The 24,233-nt window shown below is 37.0% G+C and overlaps 1 protein-coding gene across 6 annotated transcripts in view; it reads right to left on the bottom strand.

Annotated features, from left to right (window-relative positions):
* Positions 1 to 24,233, bottom strand: part of NTRK2 (neurotrophic receptor tyrosine kinase 2) — a 191,274-nt gene that overhangs the window by 140,212 nt on the left and 26,829 nt on the right. For all 6 annotated transcript variants that reach the window (XM_066340039.1, XM_066340034.1, XM_066340035.1 and 3 more), the window contains exons 5-9: positions 22,831 to 22,985; positions 10,985 to 11,121; positions 7,928 to 8,060; positions 6,116 to 6,415; positions 1,345 to 1,377 (exon numbers count right to left, since the gene is read on the bottom strand). In XM_066340039.1, the coding sequence (XP_066196136.1) occupies positions 1,345 to 1,377; positions 6,116 to 6,415; positions 7,928 to 8,060; positions 10,985 to 11,121; positions 22,831 to 22,985 (758 nt within the window). The remainder of the gene's footprint in view (positions 1 to 1,344; positions 1,378 to 6,115; positions 6,416 to 7,927; positions 8,061 to 10,984; positions 11,122 to 22,830; positions 22,986 to 24,233) is intronic.

Raw genomic sequence — 24,233 nt, 5'->3', positions numbered from 1 at the left:
CCCCATGCAGGCCAGACTCCCCTCAGCAAACTCAGTGTCATGCAGCCTGATGTCGCCTCATCAGATCTTCTGATTTCAAAATATGTATGTTCAAAATACTTAACAAAAACATTTGGAAATTGGCTCACATCACAAGGACAACAGTTTCAAACAGCAGGATGAACAGCCAGGAATAAAGAGGAAGGCTACCTCCACCAGGACTTGCTAGCAAAACTCAAGGTATGCACCTCGGCAGAAACCCACCCAAGTCAGTCAAAGCACAAGGCTTTAAGCACAAGGCTAAATCCATACATAGTTATCTGGACCTTGATAAAAAGCTCAGAATCAAAATCTTCATGCATACAGCTTATATAATAAACTCATGAAGACACTGTGCAAACCATCACTACTTTCCCATTCCCAACCCCCACCTCCTCCTTCAAAAAAAACTTTGGAAAGAGGGAGGGGAAGCTATCCTTTGGAGTTTCTAAGCATTTGAAGTCAAATTGATGCTTCAATTGCACATTTGCTAAAGTTTAATGACGTGGAATGGAATCAAAGCAATAACATTTAGATCAGCTTTAGGTAACTTGAGCCATGCTATTCATCCAAATAAAGAGCACTCCAAACAGGATCCAGCTTCAAGCTGTTTGTGTATGGCAGGTAAGATGAACTTTTCTACTCACCAGAAATATTTTTAAAAAACAGTTGCTTTTTATTCTGCAGCTTCTATTTCAGTGCACACTGGCTTTCACTTGGTATACACTTTGCCTAACTAAAAAACTAATGTGAACACTGTGCCATCAAAATCTCCTGGCACACACTCAGCACCACTGAATTGATGGTCTGCTTACGCAAGAGAGATTAAGGGAAGGTACAAACGAGCGGACAGAGCAAAAAAAAATGCCTACAGGAAAACTTACTTGTGCCAACTTCATTTCTAAGTGGGATTTAGGGGTACATTTTTGGAGGCAAAACAAGTATGGAATCATCCCTGGAAAAATAAATTAACCTGTATAAAGAGAAATCACAAACTCTCTTTCCTCCAAGAAATGCCTCCAAAAGGTTTACAAAATCTCATGTCTGTGAACTACATCACATAGATGTCATCCTAAAGGATCAACTCCACCCATTTGTAGCAGTGGATTTATGCTTCTAATGTGAATCAAAAGCAGCATAGTAAGTAAAACATCATATTGTCATCACATGTGTTAAATATAAGGCAGGAGAACCAAAATCACAAAGTACCTTTTAGAGCTGTATTATTCTACGTGACACTTCAATTTAACTAAGCCTAACATTTGAATTTTAATGTTTCGGTTCCTTCATTTCTGTTATTAAAAGAAAAGAAAATCAAATATATACCATAAACGTCTGGATCCAAAATTGGGCCACTACCTGTACATGGAAAAGAGAGAAAAAAAAAAAAAAAAAAAAAGAAAAGCTTTGTAAATAAACTGCAAATGCTGTAAGAATAAAAAATTCTTTAGAAGTAGTTTTAAGAGTTGACTTAATTTGCCATAGCAATCATAAGTATATACTTAAATGCAAAGCAACATCAATAACTTCAGTTTATCAATTACATTTACAATCATCTTAGAGTTATCCCAAAGGTTAATATTTTGCTTCATGTGTGCACATGGCAGTGACTCTGGCAGGGACACACATTATTTTACAACTGGGCAAAATCGTGCTTTCCACTATTTATATTATATATATGTATGTATGTATGTATATACGTATGTGTGTGTATATATATGTATGTATGTATATGAGTATATATGGAATTTCTGTTGAAAAATATTCCTGCTGAAAAATCTAAGGTAAAATTTTCTTTGAATTCAAGTGGAAGCAGATTTCCCAGAGCTTTAACAATCACTGACATTTACCTGATAAAAAAATTATGCTATTGTATCATTGTGCAAGCAATTTTAAGCTGTCAGCTGGCAAGTTAAGGGCTACAGGTAGAAATTACCCAAGCAGCACTATTTGATTCACTCTGTAAAAGGATGCTTCTTTTACATCCAGGTGCACAGCTGATACACAGACAGAACTCTTACTGAAAGAGTCATAGATGTCTCAGAAACCAGACTTTACACTAGCAAATGTCTAGTCTACAGCTCTCTCAATTTTACTAGTTCCTGTTTGCAGCTTTTTTTAATGACTTACTGCATGTACATAAGATTTAGCATATATAGTGAGTAAAAAGCACAGAACAGCCATGGAAATTAGTGAACTGTTACTCAAGTTTTGCAAGATAGTTGTGTTATGTTTGAACATACCCATTCATTCTGATGTATAATTACCCCTAGCATAGCTTATGCAATAAGGCTTATAGTTATTTCTTCCATGTTTTTTCTCTATTTTTTGCAGGTTTTGAAATAAAATTAACAAATAATTAAAATCTCTGAAGATGAATCCAACTTCAATAAATTTAATTCTGTTTATACTACTATACAGTAAACCTACAGCAGTAGCATTGTATGGGCATAATGCCACAATGAAGTAAGACCAGAACACTATTGTTAACAGCATGAGAACCCGTGCTGAAAATACCAGTTGCAACCGCTTTGTAGAATGGCCGCAGAAAATTAGGCTTATTTTTTAAATGCACTTGAAGATATTCCAGTATCTAGGGATACATGTCAATAGATTCCATGAGAACCATCATGTCAACTGGCAGAAATAAATACCCGGTGAAGAAAGCCTGACTATCTATCCTCAAGTAATCTGACAAGAGATTTTTGTCCACAGAAGGTCATGGTTCCAGTTTGCCAAGTGCAGAACGCTCAACTGCTGAAAAACAATATTTCTAATTCACTTCTGTAATCTGAAGTGGAAAGAAACCCCTAAACAAAAAAACCTCCCAGTCCTTTATCTGTGAGTTAAATGTCAACATTTTTGTTTCTATTCGCTGGAACTGGGATAAACTAAGAAAGTTAGTATAAACCTTAACTCCTCCCAAACATATAAAATAAGAAGTCATCAATTCCATTCAAATATCTTCTACATAACTAAACACTATAACTAAAGCTAGAAAAATCAAGATGGTGGACAACCTCAAAATTTCTGTTTAGTATTACTTTTTCTATTTGGAACATAAAAATATGCTACCATAATTCAGTTGAAGTTATTTTAACATCAAACTTCACCAGTCCTTTTGCACGTTTACACACAATTATTTTCAAGGTCAAGTACAGAATGGCACCATTGTTTTAGCCCCCAGTAGAACAGGTTGTTGAGTAAATGAGCTATCAAAAGCCTTATCCTATTCATTCATCTTCACAAACTACATCAACTACACTCTGATTGTTTGCTTCTTTCTTTATAAATCTGGCATTTTCAAAATAAAGCAGCAGCAAAATACTCCATTCAAAAACGTACTTCTGCAAAAAAAATGCTATGCTGCACAAGCAATATGCTATTCCTAAGACACATTTAGCATATTCTTTTACTTTGACAATATATTGACTCCTTCAGCTGAATTTTCAATGTAGAGATGAATAAGCTTAATTAAAAATATCTATTATTGGTAAAAATCTCTCCCACATTCACTAGCCATTTTGGATGAGAACAGCCTCCAGAATAAATCATGACCATTTCTTGTTTACTGTTGACTGCAGTTAGTCTCAAATAATCAAGTCACTCTCAGCAAGAACCAGAAACCAAGAACTTTAGTGGACTAAAGATAGTTAAAAATTCAGCTAGTAAAACATGAAATTCTTTCTTCCAGGTCTTGACATTTTAAACAAATTCTTAATTTATAAAATTAACTTGGGTATCATAAGCACAATCAAAATCCCACTATGGTACCTGGTTTCCTCTCTTTCATGCCTGCATCCTCAGACTAGTGAAAAACAGATCTTCCAAGAAGCATGCTGAAAGTTAGGAGCACCTTAGCACAAATATTACCTCTTCATCATGTTTGATCCAACTCTGAAAGTGGGCTATTACACTACTGATGTAGAACATGGTTCAGAATTATATACATTTATCTGGGTAGGCATATGGATTATAGGTGAGGGGATTTTTAAAATTTTCTTTTTCTTTTTTTTTATTTTTTCTTTTTATCTTCAGAGCGTTTGCTGAAGTGATGCAATAGCCAAAGAGAATCAGTTTAAAGCTCATTGAGTGACCCTACCCTATGAAACATCAGGACTGGTATTTAATTCAGTCATGAAGACATGAAAATGAACATAATACCAGGGTGTGGGCCTTAATCTTCATGCTTCAGTGTACAGTATGTGGGCCAAAAGAAGAAACTACATAGTAACGACAGCACTGAAAAAGCCTTTTAAGGATTTGAAAAAGTCTGGCAGTTCTTTAAATAGCAATAGTATAGAAAGAAAATTGTAATATGATGCATTTGCTTTTAGACGAGCTTCAGTGGAGGAGACAGCAATGTTGTGATGTTTTCTAAACCTCAATTCCATGATTCTTGCAGGAGAAAACTAAAAACAACATTGAGGAGGCTAAGTAGATAAGCTATTTCTCCTGTTGTTAATTTTTAAGACCGGTTTGGTGCCATCCACTATGCATGAACTAATTTACAATGCAGTTACATCCTGTCTATACATATTCCCATTTCCTCTGTACTCTTTTTGTGAAGCGTACTCCATCACAGATCTTGGGAAACTCTTAAAGAACACAGCACAGTTTATATTGGTAGACTTACCTTCTACAGGAATATAAAAGGGATGGAAAAAATAAATCACATTTTCTTTCTAAATTAGAGGATCGCTATAGTTCTATATTTTGTGGACAGAAGCATCAAGGAAAAACAAAGAGGAAAGGGGTTTTGGATCGAAGACCATAAAAAAATTATAAAATCACCTAATGTATTAGAGGTAGCTGATACTCTGCTAGAAAACAAAGCCAGGTTCATATTAATTAATCACGGTGCAAGAGAACTTCCACTGCACTCAGAACATCCATGAGGTGCATTGTTTTGCTGAATAATTAAAATGCAGTATTAGGAGACACCTGTAGCTGAAACCATGGCATGTTTCTGAAATGAGTCTCTTTAAGGAAGAACTCCAGAGGAAAAAAAGGAGAGAAGCAGTGAGCCCAGCAGGAGTAAATAGAGTCTGGTTTTATCAGCACTTCATATTCTCCTAAGGACAGGAAAGCAAAACACCTACCATCTCTCTCCCTACAGCAAACTGAGCTGAAAGGGAAAAAATTAAATACTGACCATATTTTATGGTCTGTCTGAGATGTAGGAAGAGAATTGAAATATTCACCACTTTTTTGCACAAGATCACTACTTCTATTTCTACTACATATGTGCAAGGTCCACTCAGAGTTTTCTTCCACATGCTCCACAGTGCTTGCACATACAGTGGCTGTTACTACAGCCACTTCATGAATGGTTTTGAAGATGTGGGAAAAGATCAAATCACAGTGAATATCAATCACTTATAGTAGTCCCTGCAATTCAATGAGCTAGCCCACCTTGAGCTGCCTATATAGTACTTAGAAAGGGAGAGGAAGAATCTTTAGAGCAACTGAAGGTGCAACCATCTTGAACACTGGTACTTCCAGCAACGTAGGTGCCCAGCCACCACCTAGACAAATGGCAACTGGACATCAAAATGCCTGTTAAGATCTGAGATCTCATTTGTCCTGCCCCTGGATTACTAGTTTCCTCTCCAGTTCCCTCTGGTGTCCTAAAAACAACATATTATCATGAACTCACTTGACTGCACTCTCAATTTTGCACCAAGGCACTAGATGCCATACAAGCATCCTTCAAATCCTTGAACACACTGCCTAGTTCCATTCATATGCAGAAAGTTACAGAGGGGACGCATTGGCACTCAGTGCTTTTCAGGATAAGAACTGAGGCTTGGGAAAACTTCAGAAGCAGCAACTTTTCATTAGTCTTGGCTGGCAGGGAGGATGGTTACTCAAAGGAAGATTTACAGAGCACTGGCATGACCTCCCTTAACAAGCAATAAACAAGAAGAAAAACATTATTTTACAAGTAATATTGAAGACATTAATTCTGAGAAAAAAAGTTCTATAAAAACCTTCCTCCAAAATAGTTAAACTGGCCAAAAGCACTATTTCACCACTTTCATCAATTTGCAATTACTAGCATTAAAAACAAAACAAAACAAAAAACTTCACTCACCATCTCCAGGCACTGACATGAAATGAGCATCAACTCGTTTTTCATCCTCTCCATAATCATTCTTTGCAAGTAAGGTATAAGCACCATTATTCAGGTGTGTAGGATTGTCCAGCTGAAGGCAGCCATGGTATTCACTTTGATTGATAACATGTATTTTAGTACAGATGTATTCAGACTCATTCAGTACAGCTCCTTCATAGAACCACTGCAACGTGGGCTTAGGGTTCCCTTTCACAGTGAATGGAATACACCAGTGGTGGTCCGGGGTTGGAGACTCAATAAATGTGATATTTGGTGCAACTATATCGGAAAAAAAAGTGAAGAACATCAGAATATACTGAATATGTCCTTCCTCACTTCCCTCTTTCTCCCTCTCTCTCTCCCAAGTTCCCATGGAAGTACCTTTCATTCATCAGTACAAATGTTACTAGATGGAATGGTACCTATTTGAAGGATACTCACACAGGAACACACTTGCTCTGTCTAGAGTATTATGCTGAACTGAACTGAACTATTTCTTTTCGAAAGAAATAAAGTAAACTACTTTCAAAGACTGAAAACAAGTTAAATCACTTAAAACATGTAAGGAGTGGGAACTTCAAGTTACTGGATCACTTAGACGGAGGACAAAGACATTTTAGCTTTACTTTGCTGAAAATATAGTGCACAGGAGTGCTGAAGGAAGACAATAGTACTGAAAATATTTAAAATTGGCCAAAAGAAAATACTACTGGAAAGACATTCAGCTAGAAATCCAAATTTACAGATTATTTTCTCAACATAATAAAAAACCAGAACAGATTACTAATTCTCTAGATTCTTCTGTCAGGGAAAAGTAATTCTCTACTATACATGTTCTCATCCTTGTTCAAACCTGCTAAATGCCTGAAGTTTACAGACGTCTTCTGTTTCCCTCAAAAGATTATTCCAACACCTTGCCCATTATTTTCCTTTATATTTATTCTTAACTACATCCAATTCTTCTAATTATATTCAGTTTATCACTCAGTGCCAAGCTCAGAATCTCATTTACACTCATTTACACAAATACTTCTGGTTGATGTTCATTCCCATACTTACCACATACCCAATTTCAATGTTCAAACCTATATCTATAATGTTTTTTCTAGTTTACTCTGTCATAAGCACATGCTGAGCAAAATTTACCATCTACTAAATGTTCCATTCCCATCTTCAATTAAACAGAAGGTTGCAACTTGTTAAAACATGCTGTGTAGTTCATGTTAAATGAATTCAGCCTGGAGCTTAGATCTAACAAACAAGTGTTTCTGTACACTATATGCACCCCTTCTCCCTTCCTTGGCCCTGAGAAATACATGTACTATTCAAAGCTATGACAAATAAATTTACATCCAGCCATACAAACATTGAACAAAGCAGTTGTTGTTTTAGGTAGTAAGAGCTTAAACATGTGTAGTCTCGTATAATTCTACTAGCCTTTGGATGCATTCACATTTTGCAATTCCTAAGACAGTGTGCATGTACATACACACCATTACAAACCTTCCCACACTGACAGTGCCATTCAGTATTCAGGATTTCAGACCTTTGCTTACAGATTCATTTAACTGGAAGACAAAGCAGTCAGATACACATTTTTCGTAGAATACAGAGCTGAAAAAGATAAATGCAACAATGACTGACTGGGCTACTCCTAGCATCAACTGCAGTAAATAGTTCACATGCCTTAAAGGTTTTCATTTCAACGGCCTGAAGGTCCAAAAAATACCCAAAACAGTTCCTGCCAATGCAGTTTGGCCTCCAGGTCTGTATGGAGGCCCACATACGTACAGAATACCGTAAGCTCAGCAGAGGCTTGGTCCTCTCCCACAATGTTCTCTGCCACACAGGAAATCTCCAGTCCACTGTCCATTGATGAAACATTCTTGATGGTGAGAGAGGCAGGGTTCTTATTTGTGTCACTCTAAAAATGATCAGAAAAACATGTATGCGTCAACCACAGCATTAAAGATAAAGGAGAGGGAGGAAATTACTGGGCACAGCTGAATCGCATTTTTCATTTTCCGTTCCTTTTAGCTGTATCTGTCCGCAACCAATCAAAGCCTTCTTTTAGTGTTTTATCCAAACAGACACAAAATACCTACAGAATAAATTCTAAGAGTCAGTAGCAGTGGATTCAAAGCTGCAAAATCCTGCTACGAACATTGCACTCAACTATGTTTCTGCCCTGTCACTTTTAGTCTGTGCCTTTTTTTACCACTTTATCCCCTCTACACAAATTCTTTTTTCATCTAATCATATAACCTTGCTCATCCCCCTCTCCTACTTCATGACTGATTTCTCTGTCTGTTCCCTAGAACTTCTTCTTCCTTCTTCTGTTAAATCCTTGCTTTACTCATCTTTTTCTCACTTTCCTTTAAATTTATGTTTCACATCTCTTCCACTGCTGCCTTCTGAGCCCAACTGTATCTTCACATGTTTTCTATCTCCTTCTTAACCAAATTCTCTTGAAAGCTTTATTTTTCTCAAGACACCTTCCACAAGAAACTGCATACCTTCTACTTCCTAAGCTATTGCCTAAGTACTGTTTTATGTATTTAAGAAAAAGCTAATTAAGGTAAGAATGATGACTGTTAAAAATCTTAATTCTTATGATTCTTAGAAACATCAGTGTCTATCTACAGCCTTAAATAACATACTGACTATGCAGCTATGTCACAGTGGTTAAGCAAATATGTCTAAATTACCCCCCACACATAAAAGCACTAGCAAATCTAGTTGTTACTCCAATGATAATAAATCAGGCCCTTCATATGATCTCCAAATAATTTTTATTTCCATACTTGAATTTTTCATAAAGACCTAGACTATTTTCTCAAAATGGAAAGGAACCAAAGCACACTCCAGAAATAAATAATAATTATGATAATTTTCAAAACTACTTTTGAGGTACTTTTTGTAATGTATGCTGTCAGTGCTACAGATAACACAAACCAGTAACCCACTACAACTGTAAAACCACAGCAACTTTAGGTGGCAGTCAACAGAATATGTGGGAATGTTCTTGCATACAGTCCTAAGCAAACAGAATTTTGAACCTTGAGATGACACCCTAACTCCGCTTGAGTTCAATATCCTTTCAATCTCAGCAACAGTAGGGGAGGCAGGTGGAAAAGCAAACACTCCTTGGCACATTTTCTTATTTCCATTTCTCAGAGCTGAGCAGTGCTCAAAGCTGAACTAAAAGCAGAGGGGCTGAAACACAGGCTCAGGGCTGAAATCCAGAGCAAGAAAAATCTAAACATCATCGTCAAACTATCCATCAACACAGAAACTCAGAACATAAAGGTTAGCTTTGCAGAACTAGAGCCTAGTTTTAACCTTTGCTAATGTCACTCTTTTAAAACAGGTGAGAGAAAACAGTGAAAAGAAGCATAAAGATGAAGAAAATTAAGGCAGAAACTGAGATATGGAAGTGAAAGAAAAGAAACCAAAACCAACACTCCTAGAAAAGGATAGCTGGGAATGGCAAATAAGGACTAAAAGGACCATGCTCTTCTGCTACTGAAAAGACTGCTGTGCTCCATGGCTAAGGTGGTATAAGCCTGTATAAGCCCCTCTACAATAGCATGATGAAGTTATGCCAGGACAGAATACTCATGGAAAATTGAAGCAAACTGACCATGGCACTTCAAAGATCGGAGGGTTAAAAAAATTAGATGATCTCACTTTTTGAACAGAGTCCCACATTTGTTCTGGCTCCTAGAATTAATTTTTTTTGAAAATTTTTTAGAAGAGCGCAACTTGGCAGAAGTTCCCCAAACTGTTTTAATTTCTTGTGCTTGATGACGACTGCTGCCTTGATGCCTCTGGGGAGTTTTACAGATCAGAGAAAATTTTAAAAATACAACTAGAGTTCTGCAGAGCACTTAGTTATGAAAGCTGGAATGAAAGACAGATTACTTAAATCCTATACAAGCCTAATATAATGAACTTCAGAAAGAAAATATACAAACTATGAGATCCAAGAGATCCTGTCTCCTTCTCACTGCAGGAAGTTTTGCAAGTACACTTCCCACACCTTGTAGAGACCAAGAAGCTTTAGGCAGTGTGCAGCATTATGAATATAAGAAAGCAAATGCCATAAAATTGTAATAAACATGAGTTTTGCCTATGGTGAAATAATAGTAATTTATGAGGTCAGCAGTTGCTTTATATGCTTCCCTTTTTCAATATTTCCCTTAGAAAGGACTTAAGCAGCACACAGTTTACAAAAACCAAAAATATAAGGAGAGCAGAAAATAAAATTTCCACACCAAGATGATTTCAATGAGAAAAGATATTCATACATTAAAAAAAACAAACCAGAACAAAAACAACCTGGCAGTCTTTTAAATAAAATCTTCAATTTCAAGGCTTTCTGTTGCTGTTAAGTGTGTTAAAGGAATATTAAACAAGCCACAATATATTTATAACCAAATTCCAACACCCCAAATTATGAAATGAAAATTAAATAAAATTACAGAAGCAAATACAATCAGTATAGATTTACGCTCTGTAGGCATGTATCAATGATAATAAGAAAGCCCTTGTGTTGCAGTATTCCAATTCACATTACTTCCAAAAATTTACATAACTCTCATTTCCAAGGGGACATCCAAAAAACCAAAGTGCAAATGAGAATCTTGAGAAACAAATGTCTGCTATTCCCCAAAAGCACTGCCACCGTCACCCTGGATTGAAAGTAACTGGAACATAAATGTAATCCCAACATTAACTTTCTATTCCATCTTTTAATAGAAAGTCAATTAGAGCTGGACATAAAACTTCACTCCATCTTTCAGCAGGTGTCACCTGAATTGTCACATGCTTGAACATAAACCTTACCTCATGGTTTGAAACGAGATTAGTCACCACCCAGGACACATTTGGGGGTGGCCCACCAGTTGTATCACAGTATAATGTGATGCTCTTTCCTTCCACCACGGTGATGTTGTAATTGCTTAAGTTTGCTGAGGGCAAATCTGTGATAGAAACAACAACACAATAACCCAACATGTATTTGTATTTGACAGAATAGACACCATGCAACTCTAAGCAAGCCATATAAATGCAAGCACTACATTGAATATTCACTGTAGTCAGTACTATTCAGTCAGACAGTACAAACAGCTCTTTGGAAATGAAAAACTGCAGTCTTTAGCTGCTATGTATTTTCTGCACCTCCTCTGCTTCAAATCATAAGAAAACATTCCTGCATGTGGAAATATATTAACTGGTTAACTATATAGGAATATATGTCAGGTGCACAAACAGAAATTATCTTAACTTCATTTTTTAAATTCAAAATGAAAAAAACCCACCTCTTCCTTTACTCTTTAAAACTAGAAACTGTATCTGTCTCTTTATAACAGCTACAAAGCAACCTCTAGGTTTCACTGACATTGTGGTATTTCCACTGTTCTCCACAGCACTAACAGGAAAATCCCATTAGCCCCCAGCACCCACAGAAGACTGCAGCCCTCTCTCTCATACAGAGACATAGCTCAGAGGGAGCAGGACAAAACCCAGATCTTAAGCTCAAAGGAAAGAAAACAGAGAACCTAACAGACTGAACTAGAGAAGGGAAAGGACAGAAGAGAGGGTTAGCAATCGCAAAGAGCTCTACTCAAGGCACCTCAACTGATTTTTTTGCTGTCCTCAGGAAAGCAGAAAAACAATGAGATGGCAGCACTCATGAAGAAATAAGACCAGGTTTTACAAGAATTAGGACTCCATCTCCACTTTACAGAGCTAAAAGATCACTCTGTGCCTCATTCTAAGGTGCCCAAAGAACTACGAATTTCCCAGAGAGCAAATTTATGCTGAATGTTCACAAAAACACATGGAATTACAGAATTACCATCTCCAAAATAATACTAGCAATATCAGTAGATTTCAGGCACAGAGGAACTCACATTTTGTATTTATTTACATAGCAAATAATTATGCACCATTCTAGAAAAGAAATATCTTTCTTAAAAGATACTATGCCATTATTTGAAGCTGCTACACTCGGTAAAGAGTCTTGGTCTTCTTTATAAGGCATTTCACATCAAATCTCCCAGGCAATTTTATTGGAAATTTATCATCTCAAATAATCAAGCTTATCTGCTGTCCAGGACATTTATGCATGATTTTGCAATGACATTTCTTTTTCTGAAACAAAAGCTCTCTTTGGTTTGGTTTTTTAGTTGAGAGTGCAGCAGTTTCAGCATGGACTTGATGGTATAGAAGTTTAGCAGAGACATTTTTCTTTATGTAAAACATCCAAAGCAAATAAATAATCATCAAATCACTGTGAACACATTCACAGGTTTGCTGGAGGTTCAACAGAAGCTAGATTTATTGGAAATGTCCCTTAAATTAGTTCAATAAAAAATAACTGAGTGGAAGCAATACTGAAAAGAAGATTAATAGTTTTCCAGACAATGCTCTCCTGCCTAATAAGATTTGAAGATCAGCACAAGTACACAATAACTACTCAGGCAATTCTCACAGTGTTTTAAGTAGTGTGGTAATATGATTCCCATTATAGGCATCATGGAATTCTTCTATTATATTCACTATATAAATCATGAGTTGAAGTTTATTGAGACAGAGCTGGAGAGATTGTGTGCCTCGATGCAGCAATCTGTTGAGAGAAGGTAGCCATCTGCTCTAGCCTGCTGAGAATTCAGATTTCACCAGTGTCTGTCAACTAGCTGAGCAGGAAATAAAACTAATCTAAGGGAACATTTGGATATTAATTATGCTGGTTAGGGAACAAAGGGAGAAGTAATGAGATAATTTGCTTCATAAAAGTTATAGTTCCACAATACCTCTAAATACTGTTCCAATTACTCTGGCCAGACCTGAACATGCAAAGAGAATAAAGGTCTCCACTCTTCTTAACTCTACCACCTGGGAGAAGATTCTAATCTATCTACACGATAGATTATCATTTCATTGTGCAAACTGGCACAGCTCCTACTAACGCATCATTTCATGTGAAACTTCTCATGCAAGCAAAAATGAAAACAACTTTTGTCCCCTAGAGCTCTTCTTTAAATAGCTGTTAAGTTTTGAGGCAACTTCTTCCTGCAATGTGTTTATTTATAGGATAAGCAACTGAAGTTTAATTCATCTGGTACTGACTCTGGTTCCCATCCAGAAGTAGATCTAGTTCTGTTTATTTGCAGAAGCCTGCACATGCCACGTTGGTGTTACACCTCAAATGGAAACAGCTACATCATGCTGCATCCTGCCAAAAGGCTATAAAATAACAGTGCTTATTATTCTGTGTGTTCATAAAGCTACACTAAAAACCAGTTGCAAGGCCCCTGCATCTAAAAAGGTACAAAGGAGTGGAATGGAATGGAGTTAGAATTAGAGATATAATAGATTAGGAATCACATTATTGTGTGTGTTTTCTTTTACTCTTTCCCCTAGTCATAAGATGGGTGGAAAACGCAAGAATTGTCTTGGAATTCATTTTTTCTGGTTATAAATTGAGACAGTGTGCTTTAGTTGAGCTAATTTTGCTTTTATTTCCAGTGGCACCCAGACTGCTCCGTAGCAGAATCCACACTAGTTGAGACATGGCTCTATTTAGGAAAAGCAAGACAGTCACATAAGGCCTCACCTAGACACATGATACATTGCCTTTACCAGTAAAGCAATGACACTAGGAAGCAACACCTGTACTGAAAAATGACTGTACGTTAAAAAACCACAATGGACCTTAACATACACACGTTTGGTTTGTATACCCCATGTAGTGTGAGACCATCCATACTGGCCAGTAACAATTTGACTCTTACAGAACTACAGAGACACCCAACTATGCTACCTTTACTCCCTAGGTAATTTGGTTAAATACAGTGTTTTAGATAGTTATCACTTTTGTTGATAGGGATATACATTATAAAGGACTTTGTAAACAGCAGTTGATACAAACTATCAGAGAGCATACTCAAATACTTTCATATCCTGCCAGCATAGTAAAATTAGACTGCAGCATAAAAGCATGTACAAGGCAGACATGACATGGTCTTTCCCCAAGTTCCATCTTAGTATCTGTCAGACAGATTACTCCCTTCTTCAAAGCTCAAAACACAATCTCTGTCCCAAACGTTGGTAGAATTAATTATTATAACTCTGGATATCAGCAATAAACCTGATGGTACCTGACTGGCTTTTCAAATTTGCTATATTCTTGGCCTTAACCTTCTGCAGAAATGTGTTGTATACAGGCTGTATACAGGTTTTATGAGTTATGGAATTTCTCACTGACATTCAAATTTATTGAGTAGTCCCCTGTTCTGGTGGAACAGAGTAAAAAGAGTTTCTGAGTGATCTTTTTAAGACCATCTTGTTTTATTTTGTTTTAAAATTCCTCTTTCTTTTCAATAATCCATTCAGAGCTTTTCAATCTCTACAAAAACAGCAGGACAGAATTGCTACTGAAAACTTCAAAATGTAATGCAGAGAGTAACACAGGCTGAGGCCGAAATTATACACTAAAATCCACGTGTTTCCATGATGCACTGGTACATAATAGCTATGCGCTTTCACTGTCTACGGAATGTATGTTGTCATACTCAGCATAATTACACTTTATTCCCAGGAACGGGCAGCTCTGCATTAGAATAAGCAGTCGCTTCCCTCACCTCAGCACAACTAGAGAGAGCTGGAGACCAGCAGGAGGAACTCATTTATGTCAGCTGAGTCTCTCCAAATATCATCTCACACTTTAGGAGAAACAAACACTCCTTAAAGTAGGGCTTGGAGGAGGGGGAGCATTTACCTTCACAGACCATCATTAGTGCAAAAGGATGGCCTGAAGCCATCAGACAGTGAAACTGTCAAGCATCACTAGGGAATGACTCACATCTTCCCTGTGCACAGCTGGGACTTCAGCAACCACAAAACCAACACTTTGGATGCCATTTTCAAAGGTACTACTACATTTGGCAACACAACTGTCAACGGAAATTAAGAAAATGAATGTGCCTGTATTTCTAGACAGCTTTCCAAGTGTTCATGCTGCTACATATTACTTTCTACAGAAAACTTAAACTGGTCTTCCTAGAGCCATACTGTCACTATATGTCAAAGGAAGGATATGATCTAATAGAGAAATAAAAACTCTAGTCTGTAACTCAACTCTTAGCACCAAGAACTTTAGCCAGCATACTAAAGGAACATTTAAAAGCAGGTGGTCTTAAGCCAGAAGAAGCAAATTCACCATTACACCAAAGATAATGTTTTACAATCTGCAGTTATAAAAATTTTTACAAAATTAATACCGGATTCCTTTTCTGCTTCAACTTTACCTGCTCAGTTCTAGGATTTTTTTTACTTATTCAAAAACCTTCAAAAATTCTCTCAATATGGCCAGTTAGCCTCACTGATAACTAAGAAATTACATGATGAAAAACTAGTACCTGAGAGTACTGTAAATTCAAGATGGCATTCATTTATGCCATCCTTTGCACACTAAGTCTCTGATTTTTACTGGTCTTTCAACAAACTCCCAGGAGTCTAGACATGACAGAGTATCACTAAATGGTTTTCAGTGTGGTCCAGGTCATCTCCCTTTTCCATGGTGTACTTTTGGAGGTCAGTTTGTTCTGTGATAAGAAGAAGAAGCTACCAAGAAAAAATGACGGTTTTTTACTCATCTGATTTTTAACCAGGTAATTTTAATCCTCACCTGAAATTCTTAACCATCTTTTTAATAAATATTTCAGACACAGAATGATTAAAATAATACTAAGGCAGCAACCATCTATCAAACTGAACCATTCAAGACAGCCTACCAGAACCACTGATTCATAAAACATCCACTGCAATTTTAGGGCACAGTGATTTAAACCAGTCTACTTCCCTCACATAAGGTTACAATACAGCTCAGGGTTCTCGATTCTGATTTGGCTTTTTCACTCTAGGGATAAAATGTATAACTTATTACATCACCAAAGTACAGCCTGGTAACAACCACTTGTACTTTCTGGAGCCTGAACACAGCACGGTTGACAATGCAATTTGTCATGAAACTATCACACAGATCCACAAGCTTCAGAGCCCTTACTGGCTCAAAACTAGTTTTATCAATGTACAGATGATAGGATACGATGATACAATGTTCCTTGTGCCATTCTATTGAAATTGTGCCTTGTTTTAAAAAGCAATAATGTTTACAAATTCCAGAGGCCCTTTCCCATGTAATTTCAAGGTTTAAACAAAAAAAAAAAAAAAACCAACCAAACAAACAAACAAAAACACAGCAAGTAACTTTCTAGCAATTCTAGCTATAAAGATAAGAGCTGTTGGATATGGAATTCCCCTCTTGGGTTTCACTTAACAAAAGCCTGCAACCAACAAGCTCTGAGCCAGGATTCCATCCTGGCTGTATCTTCAAAGAACTGTAAAAAAAAAAAAAAACCCAGAAATTTACAAGCAAAGCATGAACGAAAGAAACACAAGCAATTGTTTCCATTTCCTGAAGTATCACCACCACAGAATCAAAATGCTCAGTACATAGAAAGTTGCAGAAATCTCCAAGAAGTTGTTAACATGATGACAAGAACAAACATATTCAGTGATGATTAAAAAAATATGTTAGGCAAATAATACACAGAATTAGCAGAAATAAAGAACATTCAAAACAAATTTTCATCTTTCACTTATCTTCTGGAGCCCAAAGATCCCCATCTCCATTTTTTTTCTGAAGTTCTAAGATCCCTTTCCTCTCCAGTCTTCATTTCATGATATTGATCACCGTGCACTACTCTTCATCACTTTACTAGGATTTTGCCATTATGAACAACAAAACTTGAAATTTCCAATGGGTTAAAATGGAAAGTAAGGGCAATAATCTTAGAGGTATAAGAGGAATAGATGAAAATGAATCTGGGATTATGACCCATTTCCCCAGATTTCCATACTCTGCCCTCTGTGTGTGAATGTAAATTTAAAAAACCTACCCTGGATCAAAATTTCTTCAAATCTTCAGGAGAACATACAGCCACTGAATAAAGCACTGAATCATCACTGAATAGACATAGGTTTGCCATGTGGCACAGCAAATATTGATAGGTGTTTTCCACAATGACCAAGTGTACAGTGGTAGTTTGCACAGGTCTCGCAGAATGTATTTCTGTCACGAGGCAAAATGAAAGACATGGCAGCTCACTGAGCCACTCAAATATTTTAAAATACTCCACGAAATCTGCCTCCTCTTATGGCATGCCTGATTGCCACTTTCAACTGGGAACCTATACAGAAAACAATTAAACAAGTATAGTCTCTATCAGAAAATGATGAGTCTAATTTAAAGTATGCTTTCCCAGATCAAATGCATTATTACTTTGCCTTCAAACACTCCATCACTCCACAGTTAAATAAAATTTTCACTAGAAGCAAACTTCTTTACATAGAGCCAGCACATGCCAGAGCAAAGACCACAAGATTAGCTAATTCATCCTCTCAACCACGACAAGCACTGTCTCCACAGAACTGTCACGCCATCCAGGGCTCCAAATGCCATCGTGAATGCAGTACAACCAAAAACCACCAACAGATGTGCACCTGCACAGATTTGTCTGGACACCAAGCTGTCATCTGCAGTCAACCTCTACAGAAGCTCTGAAGGTTGCTGCTGATATTTCAAATCAGATGAAGGGCTTACACTCACAAGGTTTACATCAGCCCCTTACCTTCTTTCCAAGACTTTCCCTTTAAGACCCCTAGGAGTACTCTGGATTCTAACAGGAAGGCACTGAATGAAATTGGATCTTGCATATTATTGCCTGGTCCCAGTAATAATATAAAGACTGTCTGCAAGAACTTTGAGATTAAGTGTTTTTACAGAAGCTATCAACATTATCAACAATTTCCTTGCTAGCAGTATCATGAAGGTATCCAACCATGTTTTCTGAATAGCTAAGGAAATTAAATTACATCTGGAGAAATCATTCTAACATGGCACTTAAGTTTCAGCTGAGCCACAACAGCTTTCAAAAGAAAACAAAAGACAGGTAGGGCCATCGGGCTGAATATGTCAGCCACAAGCTTAAAAGATGAAGGGAGAGTTAAACAATCTTTGAAGTGTAAGTTAATGAGGCCCAAACCAGCACATGCAAACCTCTAACAAATTCTTACTCACTGAGTGTATGTAACGTAGTTGTAATTCATGTATGGTTATCTGCAGAACTTCACTTGTGTCTAGAAAATACTCAAAATAATGCTGACCTGCCTAATGTTGCAATATGATAAACATGATCCTGAAACAGGAGCGTTTTCAGAGAACAACATAAAAAATTAAAATTATGGGTTTCACTTTTGGTACCAAGTATAGCATATGCCAAGTATATTACTGAAGGGATGCCTTGAAGAAAGGGTTCCCCTTTTAAAGAAAACAGTACTTTCTTTAGACTTCAGGACAGAGTTATCTAGTCATCAGTCTTCACCTAGACAGAGTGAAGTGAAGAATATCACCAGAAAAGAGTCAAAGAGCTGTTCTCCTTGGCAGATCAATACTCCACACTTACATAAATGTGCCAAGCCAGGCACAGAGTACCTCAGTAAACCTGCACAATGTCATGAGTTCAGAGACGCTTCTTTCCCTTTGGATAATGCTTTACTTCTTTCTATTTCTTATCTACCTTGTATTACAAATCTCCTTTGTTGACATTAAAGCAAAACTCGAATCAGAATTACTAAACACAAATCATTGCTTTTTTATTATGAGACATTCACATATGCTACATGTAGCTCAACTATCATTATTCACAACCCCTGATTTACGTAGATGGTCATGTCTAAACATCTGTATGAAAGCTGATATTTGATTCACAAATAGATAAATGTTCCATGTTCAGAAGAAAGTTACATGAATCTCTTTGAAAATGAGATTCCTGTTGCCTTTTCAAACTCCATAAATTTTTGGTTATTTCCACTTAAAAGTGGAAATGAAATTGAAAGAAATTAAAAGAAAATTCTTTTAATTAAATTTGGAAAATTTTAACTCAACCTGAGAGCAATGGTGAAACCCCATTACTGCCAAAGTCTCATTAAAACTCAAACCATTCACATAGCCTGCAATAACAGGTAAGAATTAACCTCTTACAGAGAAAATAAGAACAGTTTGCCACCCTACATCATGCACCATATCAAGTTCTTGTGCCAAAATAAACAAGACAGGCTAGAGAACCCATGAATATTCTGAAACACAAACACTGAGAACATTTAAGGCTTTTTTTAAACTCACTTAATTCTGCCTGTAATATTCCCCTTCTAATAGTCTTCTCAGTGAAATCTGGCCTATAGTGAAAAAAAATGTCAACACCCACCGGATTATGCCTTTGCTTGTGGTTTTAGACTGCATTGTACTGTGATTGCTTAGGATCTAATGCTTCTTTTATTGGCTCAGTAATACTACAAATCTTTTCTGTAAATTCAAAGAAACAAATGCATCAATCCTTCAGTTTGCCTTTTTTCTTCCTTAGGACTTATAACCACCTGCTTCCAGTCTCATATTACCTCTACCACAGATTTATTTATTCATCTCTAGTGCAAAAACCAAAACCACCAGAAACAGGCTTAAGTGAAGCTAGACCCAGTTCCAGTCCATTTTCAGTCTTCTGAGCAATTTCCTGTTAAAAATCATGGGTTTCTCCAAAAGCAAGAAATGTGCAATCAGTTACTTTAGCTTGAAATTCAACATTATAACAACTTCTAAAATTTTTTCAGTCATATACAAGTATCTTAGTACTAAGAGTAACACCACAGTAGTTTGTGTGCAGGAGAAGAGACGGGCAAAGAATGTGAGCATTCATTAAATCCCATAGCTCTTAGGCCAGACAACAGTTCCACTGATGCAGATGTAAAGAGCCAGCCAGTCTGAACGTACCTTAGTGATATGTAAAGGAAATTAGTACAGGAAACTAACCTGTGACATTAGATTGTAGCTAGTATACGCGACCAGTGACAAGAAAGAAGGCACCTAAAGAAACAGTATATAATAAAAAAGCATCCAAAGGTGGCAGAGTAAGCAAAACTGAAAGACAGATTCGGCACCACATCTCCATACGAAACTAAATTGGCCAGATAAGGCAAAATGCCATTAACTAGACTGAGATGCAAAGCAATACAAAATCTGCACAGGACTGCAGAGACAGCTGTAGAAGCCACGGCTCTTCCCAAAACACAAGATAAAAAGACTTGTTCCAGTATCACTGAAATCAATGATAACGGCTCAGTAACTGAATGTCTACCAGAGGGAGCAAGCAACACACTACCAATTAGTCCCAAGGATGTGGTCCTGCCTCCCTGGCATTCAGTGAGTTCAGGTGATCTGCAGACTGAAGATCATTTGAGTGACATTATGCAAGGCACAGAACATTTCTTGCTTCCAAGGACTTAAGACACTGGTGGTAATAGCCCCCAGAGTTTAGAATCATTAATAAAAATAAAGTGTTTGTTCATTTACTTCTCTTTACTGCTTTTCTAAAGCTATTTATCAGATGGAAACAAAAGGAGATATCCCAGGTGGTGGTGCTGTCAATGCTGTACAGACAACTGGCAAATGCTCTGAAAATGGCAAAACTGAACACCATCGTCTCTATACACATAAGGCTCTACTACTGTGGGAGATGCGACTTGAAAATCTTTGATACAGTAATTACATGTGATCCTAAAACCTAGAAGAATTTGACAATTATCATCTACACACATTTCAAATGCAGTTGGAAAAACAGTTATTGGTTGCCACTTTTAATATTGCAGCTGGAAAGGAACTCCTAGATAGTGAGCATACCTGACTTGAAATCTCAGGAAAACAAATCACAAAGTTGATGACATCTAAAATGGCAGTCAATCTTCAATCAGCACATTATTGAACACTTCCATCATACAAAGAGTTAGTAAAGTACCACAGAAATGTGGTCATTTTCTCATCAATTACCTACAAACCAAAGCCCTATGATCAAGAAAACACATTGGCCTCTACCTAGTTCCCAGCCAGATTTATTTACAGCACATGGCAGAAAGACATCCTATTATCAAAACATTTATTACATACCGTATAGGCCTCTTACTATAACACTATATGAAGTAGTAACAACTTAACACAAAGAAGAATGCACAATTGCATAGTTAACAAATAATAATAATAAAACAAAAAAAATAATAAAAAAAAAGGAGATGAGATGAAACCATTTAATTAGCAGAGAAAATTAGAAAAGCAGTGACATTTAGTAAAAATGCAGAAGCCTACATGCCCAAATATTTCTCTTCACATCAAAGGGAATTAAAAAACATCACAGAGTTCACAGGAAAAAAAATCAATGTCAAAAGCTGAATTCGTCTTCTGTTTCAGTTTGACATATTAGCCTCTCAAAACAGTCTGGAAATTAAATACACCAGCTTCATCAGTGGTTTTGTCTTGAAACTAAGTCTTGCCCTTTAAAATACAGAACAGTATCTGCAAAGATACTGAAACCAAGAGCCATGGATTGGATTTTTCAGATATCTTCCAGAACACAGGCCACCAATATGGTCATTGTTCTTCACCAGGGATTCTTTGCTCTACATCAAGAAAAAGGATACGTTGTCATCTTTATTAAAAATCTGTCCTGCATTGGTTCATTTTGAAAAAGTAAATTAAGAGGAAACAACTGCTAAAATAAAAGGGAGAGAAAGGGGAGGAAAAATTATATGAAATTTGGTGATATTTGGACGCTGTAAACTAACAAAAATTATTTGTAGGCATGTACTGGCATCCACTCAGATCTTCAATACACTGTGTGTTTCCCTATGCAAATTACACATACTGCAAATTCCAGTCTAAATGTCGTATATACTCACCTTCCCTCCTCTTTTTCCTCCTCTATTTGGAAGTACCACCTTCCTTTGTCATGACAAGTATTTTAGTCAAGATATGCCCACAGGATGCACGCATGTGTACACACATATGCTCTAAACAGCATCCAGGGCAAGGAGACAAGTCTGTTTTGGCTGCAGATAGTTAAGAAATCAGGGGAAAGAACTAATCTCTCAGAGGTTTAATTCTGGGTATTTAACATCAAAAATTTTCAAAGGAAAATCCTAGCAACCTGGTAGCTTCTAGATGTGCCAGCCAAGAATGTTACAAAATGTGCTGGAGTTTCTCTTTTGCAGTAACTGATCTCAGTCAAACAGCAGACTTCTCTACACCCAGCACATTAATCTACCTTCTAGTCTGTCCAGCTGGAGCAGGAGGTTGAGTCCATTTAACTCAGCTAGGTATTATACTTCTCATTTCAGGTAAATCAGATCCTGGAGCACACAAGACCAACTCTGCAGCTCACAAGACTCCCTGAGTTTTTTGATTGCACAAGACACTAACACCATTTCTGCCACCACACCTGGCCCCTAAAAGAAGCTGGGCACAAGATCAACAGTGATATGAGGCCACAAAACACATATTTACACTAAATGCTGCACGTGCTGGGCCTTCCAACTCAGAATATTCTGTGATTCTATGATTCTATGAAGTTCCCAGAACCATTCCATGTGGGGCAAAAGATGACTGAGTGATTAATATCTCTACTGAAAACTTTTGCTTTAAAGCACTGTTGTCATCCTGAGAAGTACTTTGTAAAAAAGCATATTTGTGTTTCCCTGGCTCACAATAATTTAGCAGTAGTTTTATGTTAAAAGAATATTACCGCAGTTTGGGACCTTCATATCCAGCAAGGATGTCTTCTTATTGTTGTCATCCATGCAATATAAGTCCTGAGTTTCTGTGTAAAACTTGGTCTCTTGAAATTTCTTGATCCACATGATTTCACAGGAACACTTGAATGGATTGTCCACCAATATCCTACAGGAATAAACACCAATTTATTTAGAAGGCGAAACATGCCACACATATAGGGGAAAAAGAAAGAGGGGCAGAGGGGGCTCCAAGCGTTCATCTGAGTGAAGATACAAGTTAGGTAGGTGGGTTAAGGAAGGCAGGTTGAACCCTCTCATTAAGAAGCATAAAGCACGCATCCTTGGTAAGCTCAGTGCAAAGTAAGCTGCCAAGTTGGTAACAGTTTCCATGTAGGGAATTAAGCACTGCATGCACTGAGATGGACCCAGAATATCATAGGCAACAGAGATCACACAGCGGATTTGGCTACTATTTCCAACTCAACAGTGTCAATCAGGAGCTCGTGGAGAATGCCAGTCAACAAGCTCCATTTTATTTCATAAATCAAGAAGAGATTAGAATCCATCTCTTCTATACCTGAGCCACCACTCAGTTACCTCAGAAATGGTTTACTGCTGTGCAGTGGTAAATTCTTAATAAAGTCAAACACTCTTGGATTATACAAACATATTAACAAACTTTAATCACAAAAAAGGATTTTGCCTAATCTTTAAAATTCATCCACAACACTCTTGAAAAACCTCACAATAAAACTGTAGGCAATGTCATGAAGAAATACCAAATGAAAAAAATGGCCCTGAAATAGAAATTGATATGCTACTCTGCACGGAATTTAAACCACAGATAAACAAACTTAATAATTTCTAGTTTTAAAATTTAATAAAACTACACAACAGTGTAATGCAATCACCTGCATGTTAAATATGAACAGAAACATGTCTACATAAACACTGACCAGTATTATTTTTCCTTCTACTGGCATGCATGAGATCCAATAAAGTGGGTGAGCAAGTGTCTGTTTAAGGCATTTAATTACCAGCAGAACAATCATTCTCAACAAAGTTTCATGTACAGAAGGTCAAATTTCTTGCAGAATCTATGCTCATAAATGCCTCCTGGAGATATGAAATGTGCAAATCATGAAAAAAAAAATCTTATTAGAGCCATAACCTGTTTCCCCAAAAGCCATCTCAAGTTCTTTGAGGCGAAACAACTGCAGGGATCCTCAAAAGTGTCTGAAGGAGCAATTTGTATTCACAGAAGTCATCTGCTGGACTTCAACACACAGCGTGAACAAAAATTGTTTGTGCAAGACATAGCATAAAAATGATGATTCTGTGGGTCAAAGCCTATGACACGCATTTTTAAAACAGTGACATTTACTTCCATCTTCTGTTTCATCCTAAGCTTCCT

The sequence above is a fragment of the Sylvia atricapilla genome, chromosome Z (assembly GCF_009819655.1).
Source record: "Sylvia atricapilla isolate bSylAtr1 chromosome Z, bSylAtr1.pri, whole genome shotgun sequence".
Taxonomy (NCBI): Eukaryota; Metazoa; Chordata; class Aves; order Passeriformes; family Sylviidae; genus Sylvia; species Sylvia atricapilla.
The sequence above is the reverse complement of the archived record's forward strand: the minus strand, read 5'-3'. Positions and strand labels throughout refer to the sequence as shown.